We start from the raw sequence: 7,006 nt of genomic DNA on the forward strand, positions 1-7,006 counted from the left end.
GCAATATCCTAGTTTACTCTTTTCCTTTATTTTTCTCTCTCCATTTACTACTCTTTAAACCTCTTCTACCGTCTGCACTTGTTACATTTGCTTCCTTTTTATCCATATCGTTTATAATTTTGAAAATTTCCAATAAAAAATTGTAAAGATTTTGAGTTTTTAAATTAATTAGCTGTAATTATGATTTTTTTAAGGAACTAGAATTTCATTTAAACAATTAAAGCAAACAGACGAATAAAATTTCAAAAGATTTACATTTTATGCAGTTTTTAATCATTTTATTTATTGATTTTACACATGCGAAACGAAATACAGTTTATCATTTTTTTTACATTTTATTTTGCTGATACTACAAACTACAGTATATCAGGGCAACGAAGAGAACTTCTCCGCGGCTGAATCTGTAATCAAAGTTAATTTCATTTATAGAAATCAATTTTATGCATTATGAAACTAATTTTTTGCTTTCATATTTCTAATAAAATTATGAGCAAAGCAGAAATAAATCAAATTAACGTGGAAGCCTCAAAGAATAAGATATATAAGGTTTTCAATATATTTTAATGGTATATACGTTTATATGATTATTAAGTTGCGATAAATTATTATTGACCTGAAACTCCTCAATAAGCAACTTTTCCTAAGGACTGCGCCTTAAACAACAGTTGCACCTGTAATCACAAGATCAATATTTTATAGAATTACTTATTATACACTTTATTCAATCCATTTATATTATTAATTATAAAATTTTGTCATGTTTTCATGTAACGAAGTTTTCATAAAATTCTGGGCCAGAAATAATCAACAGTTTCTAATAACGTTAGATTTATTTGGATGGAATAATTACACGCTTTTTATCCTAAAATTATTTTACATTTCACAAAATAAATTGATACTAAAATTGGCTAGGATGGGTATACACAATTAAAACAATTAAAAAGGTTGTTAATATCCTGATAGAAAGAAAAAATTTCGAAAACTTTTTGACAAATATAGGTTAGTCATATTTTAATTTCCTGATCTATATTTTTCTAAACAAACTTTAAATAAATTATCTTCTACTGGAAATACTTCTTGCACAAAAGCTGGAATCAAAATAGGATACTTTACACTTAAAAAATAAATTCTTATCACAATTATCTATGATGGTCACTCGAAAAAATTATCAAAAAATTGCTTAAGATCCTCACTCATTGAAAACAATATCAGTAGTCAATTTATCAAAAATTGTTTATTGTGCACATATAGGTAGTTAATATTTTAATTTTATTATTCATATTAAAGCTGCAATAAAAATAGTTTAATTTAAATTTTTAAAAAATTAATTACTATTAAAATCATTTAGGATGGTAATTTTAAAAGCTTATTAAAAAATTGGTTAATATCCTCATACTTTGAAAACAGCGTTATAAGTCAAACTATAAAAAATTGTTAAATGTATCAATTTCAATTGAAGTTTAAAATCGAAATTTAGCTTAGTTAGCAGAAAATTATTTAATATTTGCTCTTGTCAAAACTAAAAAGATTCTACTTCCATTGTGGCATAAACTGTTATTCAAAAAAGTATTAAAAAACTTGGCGTTCCCATAAAGACAAGTACTTAAAGTAAACTAATAAATTACCTTCTTCTTGAAACTCTATTGTTTTTAGAGCTGTATTTAAGATATGTTACCGTTATGCAGCATTTATTATATAATAATTATTTTGTAAATAGAAATATTTAGGGAACGATTAAACTGTTCTTTCAATTTTCAATCATCCTCACACTTTAAAAAATTGCAAAACTTTTCATCATAAAGAAAACTAAAATAGAACCCGTCTTACAAAATCTGCATGAGGGAAGGATGACTTAAAATTAAAAACTTTTTATTGACTTCGTTTTTATGTTGATCAATATTTTCCTCAAAATCGGTTATCATGTGGAACGAAATGGTAATAACAATTTAATTTTTTGTGTATCATTCAAATATTCCAAATTTAGATTTCATTGTGAAATTTGCAATATGAATAACAGAATGTAAAATAATTCTTCAGTTACAGAATACAGGGTACTTCTCGGTTCCAGTTCTGCCTTCCCCCTCTCCCAAACCTCCCTTATTAGCTGACGATTTACCACTTAACTTTGACATGATTTTGACTCAGAAAATAAACTTATTGCACAAAGGTGATAGTTGGGCGTATAATCTAAACAATGAATAATACAAACTACAAAATAGCCTTGGAAAGGACTGGAACTTTAATGGAAAAAAGGCATGCACACGGAAAATCTAAAGGTCATGTTGCAGGCGACAAATGGAGACTGGGTGTTTGGAATGCTAGGGTAGTAAATGATCTCAAGGTAAAAGAATTGCGTGAAACTATGGACGTGAGGAAACTAAATATTTTATGTGTGCCTGAAACAATAAAAAAGGGATGCAAAACCAAAGACATAAAAAACGGCGTGTTAAAAGGCGGATTTGAAATATGATTAGGAGTAGACAAGGAATCAAATGGTAAACAAGGAGTAGGTCTGATTTTGAATGAAAGAGCAAAGCAGCATCTCGGAGACCATGGTTTCGTATCTTCCAGACTGCTGTGGGCTAGAATGAAAGTAGGAATCAGAAAACTATTTATCATAGCATACTACGCGCCAGTTGATAAAGATCCCAGAGAAGTAAAAGACGCCTTCTGGGACACTTGAAACGACACAATAAATATTTGCGAACATGGGGAAAGAATAATTCTACTAGGAGACATGAACGGATGGGTGGGCATTCAAAATCAGGATACAGAAAGAGTACTAAGTAATTTTGGAGATCCAAGAACAAACTAAAACGGAGATAAATTAATTGGTATATGCTTAGAAAGGGGTCTGTTTATTAAAAATACTTGGTTTAGGCATAAAATGATCCACATGTACACCTGGTCTAAAGGAAATAGCCGCAGTATAATTGACTTTGTTGTTGCGCATAAAAGACTAAGAGAGTTAGTCAAAGATACAAGGATCGTGAGGGGTCCTGAATGCAGTACTGATTATTACCTTCTGATCTCAACAATTAACTCAGGTCGGAGATGGACAAAAAAGAGAACCAAGGAAATAAAACAAATGCGAATCAAAATTGAGAAGCTACAGAAACCGGATGTGCGAATAGATTTCCAAAATAAGATAATCGAAAGCATAGATAGGGCAACATGCGAGGACCGTATAGAAAACAAAGATATAGAGGGCGCCTAGACAAAGTTACGGGGTATCCTTGTTAGATGTACGATATGGTGTGTGGTACCGCAGTTGTAGGAAGAATGTCTGGCGAGGCGTGGTGGAATGATGAAATTCAGGCTGCCCAAAAAGCAAAGAGAGAAGCGTACAGGAGAACTTTGAACATCGCAGGTCTTAGCAATGAGGAAAGGAATAGATATAGAAATGATTATAGACTCGAAAACAGGATGCTCAAACCATTAGTTAAGGAACGTAAAGATACAATTAGAGTAAAAGAAGAGATGAAATTACAAAACGACTTTGAAGGAAACAAGATAGTGCTTTATAAAAAAATGAAAGGAAACAAAAGTACAGAATTTGTCAACATGAGAAATAGTAGGGAGGAAATGGTATATGATGCAGATGGAATACTAGAGGCTTTCAGAGACTATTTTAGAAGGCAATTCGGAGATGAAGCTATAGGACGCCACAACTGCGATGTTGAACACGATGTGATGGAAAACTCTGTTGAGAAAGTCTGTGTCACTGAGGTTAGGGATATAATTAAGAACTTGAAAAACGGTAAGGCTGCCGAGGTAGACGGTATTAACACTAAAATGCTAAAACACGGTGGCGCGTGCATACCACATAGACTGTGCGTATTGATAAATTTATGTTTCGAGATGGGAGACGTACCAGACGATTGGAAAAAAGCGATTATCGAACCAATATACAAGAGGAAAGGAGATAAAAGCGACTGGAATAATTACAGAGGGATTAGATTATTAAGTACCGTAAGTAAAATATACGCATAAATAATTATTCGTAGGGCAATAAAAATAACAGAAGCAAAGATTCGGGAAGTCCAAAGTGGGTTTATGCCAGGAAGGATCAAATATTTAGCTTAAGGCAAATAACAGATAAAAGTTTGAAAGTAGGAAAAAAAGTTTTCTAAACATTTGTTGACCTAGAAAAAGCTTTTGAGAAGGTAGATAGAAGTAAACTTTGGGAAGCCCTGAAAGAGTATGGAGTCGATGGATGGCACCCACAAGCTATAAAAACAATATATACGGGTAGCAAGGCGAGTGTAAGGGTGAATGGGAAATTGAGTGACTGTTTCGATATTATTCAAGGAGTTAGACAAGGATGCGTTATGTCTTCATGGTTATTTATATTATGTATGGACAAGTGTTTAAAAATGGCTCTCTTCGACGAAGAGGGTGTGGATCTCGAAACAGTAAGGGTACGAGGGTTAGCGTTCGTAGATGATAAGGTTGTTATGGCAGAGTCTATCAAAGATCTACAAATAATGTTGAATAAACTAGATGCAAGCATGAAGAGCATGGGCATAAAAAATTAACGCAAATAAAACAAAAACTATGGTGTTTGAAGGAAAGAGTGAGAAAACACTATGCAATATTTTATTAAATGATGAGAGAATTGAACAAGTTGATAAGTTTGTATACCTTGGTAGCTTATTTACTAGGGACGGGAAGATAGATGAGGAATTAGATGGATGCATAAACGAAGGTAAGAAGGTTATTGGTAGTGGAGGTCCCCTTATCAGAAGTAAAAATATATCAAATAAAGCTAAAATGGCAATACATAATTTTATATTTGTACCGACTGTACTATACGGTAGCGAAATATGGACTTATCAAGAAAAAGATAAGAGTAAAATTAACGCAATTGACAGGAGATTCATGCGCATAATATGCGGGAAAACTCTGATGGACAAAGTAAGTAAGGAGATAATTCTAAAAGAATGTGATGCAGAAGAGACGCTAACACGAGAGCCTGCATGAAAAAATGCATGGACATAAAAGAAGCTAGAGAAGTATGCCAGGACAGGAAAGTATGGCGGAAAATAGTTAATAAAAAGAGTGTCAGTAGAGTGAATGATGCCTGAAACAAAAGACTTTGGCCACTAATGGACCCAAGTGGGAACCTGACATAACGAATTTATGAGGATCTTCACTTGGGGTGATTGCTAGAGAGATTGATCAGCAACCTGGGTCGGAGCAGTATTGCGGAACGAACGTGTTATTTATATATGTCACACGAGAATTCTGGATCAATCTGAAAATTCTCTATCCCTTCCACACATTACTCCTTTCCGCCATCGAATGAGTCACGCCTACCCCGAAAGGGAAATGGCTTAATGGTGCAGTAATAATAATAATAATAATAATAATAATAATAATAATATGGGGCAATAAAAACGAACCTGATCTCCTACGATTACTACCCAACAGAAAAATGTCCAGTTTCAGATCAAGATTTCCGATACCTAATCCATCATCTGCTACCCGGCTACCTTTCACGTCAACTGTCACAGTTCTAATACCGTCTCCGCCATCTTCTCCATCAGCAGAATCCTTTGTTGATCCTCTAACTAACACTGAAATATCACCTGTTTCTTTAACTGATTCGCTTTTTTCTGAGTTAGCTAACATACCACGTCCGGATGATGAAGCACCTTCTCTGTTAAGAAATCCATCCAAGAAAAAATTTCCTGACCTGGTTTCTGATCCATCACCTGATCCGCTATTAGATTGTGCATCAATTACCAAGCTTCCTCTTCCACTGACGGCTGAGTTACCACTTCCGGTACCTGATCCATCAACTGATAATCTTTCAGATCTACTTTTTAAGCTATCTTGTTTGTATTTACAACAGATTTATTGACAAAGATAATTCGTGACTTTACTTCAAAAATATCTTTTTCTGTTATGTACTTTTGAATAAGTACATCAATTGAGGGGCCCGAAACAAAAAGGGCATATAAACTGATTCTGTCGGCTAAGCATTGTCCAGCTCGAACCAACATAACCACATGACTTAGCCAATACTTAGACAGTACTTAGCCGGCGGAATGAGTTTATGTGCCCTTTCTGTTTCGAGCCTCTCAATTATCAATTATCTGAATATCAACAATTAATTATTATAAATGGCTACATTTCTAAGCGTCTTTCCTTTTTTAAACCTAATCTCTGTCTACCTTAATAATTGTATAAGATTGACATATTATTCTCAGAATTAGCAGTAGGTCTATTTCCTTGAACCAAATACCAATATTTTATAAATTCATCGGATACTATTTAAAGTAATTCGTTTACAAAATATTACTGTACCGTACGAGCTTTCTCCGTTTTCCTGTTCATCAGAATCTACAGCTGGAGCGGCCTCAGCTGAAAAAAAAAACGAGCGTCTTGTCACTAAACATTTTTTTTTTAAATCCACCCGCTTCGCAAGCACATTCTCTTCGTGCACTGCGCACGCGGCTTGACCATGTACTAGGCAGTCTGATAAGTCCCTGAAAAATGAAACACGGAGACGTTTTTTTGGCCAAAGTCGGTTTTATTTTTCAACATACTCTCCTTTTAGGTCGATACAGCGAGTCCAACGATTTCCTAACTTTTTGATACCGTCCGAAAAGTACTCGATCGGAAGGTCTCCAAAATACGCCTCAGTTTCAGCTATGAGCTCCTCATTTGAGTAAAAACGCTTACCGGTGAGCCATCTCTTCAGGTTAGGGAACAATTAATAGTCGCTGGGGGCGAGGTCTGGTGAATACGGTAGCTGAGGAACCAATTCGAAGCCAATTTCATGCAATTTTGCTTGTGCAACTAAGCATGAATGAACAGGCGCATTGTCGTCATGATAAAGCTGTTTTTTCTTCTTCAAATGCGGTCGTTTTTCGGCGATTTCGATTTTCAATCGGTCGGCTTACGCGAAAATAATGCCAAATTCTGCTGGAAAGTTGTCACACGAATTCGTTTTTGGTCCACTGTGAGCAAACGCGGCCCCCATCGCGCGCAGAGCTTC

The 7,006-nt window shown here is 34.5% G+C and overlaps 1 protein-coding gene across 3 annotated transcripts in view; it reads right to left on the reverse strand.

The window, feature by feature from the left end:
* Positions 1–261: 261 nt before the first annotated feature.
* LOC117181779 (uncharacterized protein DDB_G0282077-like) overlaps positions 262–7,006 on the reverse strand; it is a 10,241-nt gene continuing 3,496 nt past the window's right edge. Inside the window, exons 2-7 of one of the 3 annotated variants that reach the window (XM_033374747.1) lie at positions 6,313–6,369; positions 5,637–5,792; positions 5,406–5,579; positions 1,059–1,088; positions 614–671; positions 262–401 (exon numbers count right to left, since the gene is read on the reverse strand). In XM_033374747.1, the coding sequence (XP_033230638.1) occupies positions 655–671; positions 1,059–1,088; positions 5,406–5,579; positions 5,637–5,792; positions 6,313–6,369 (434 nt within the window). In that variant the 3' untranslated portion in view covers positions 262–401; positions 614–654. Of the gene's footprint in view, positions 402–613; positions 672–1,058; positions 1,089–5,405; positions 5,580–5,636; positions 5,805–6,312; positions 6,370–7,006 lie in introns of all 3 variants that reach the window. The other 2 variants (XM_033374746.1, XM_033374748.1) reach the window with 2 other exon arrangements.

Source organism: Belonocnema kinseyi, chromosome 10 (genome assembly GCF_010883055.1).
Source record: "Belonocnema kinseyi isolate 2016_QV_RU_SX_M_011 chromosome 10, B_treatae_v1, whole genome shotgun sequence".
Lineage (NCBI taxonomy): Eukaryota > Metazoa > Arthropoda > Insecta > Hymenoptera > Cynipidae > Belonocnema > Belonocnema kinseyi.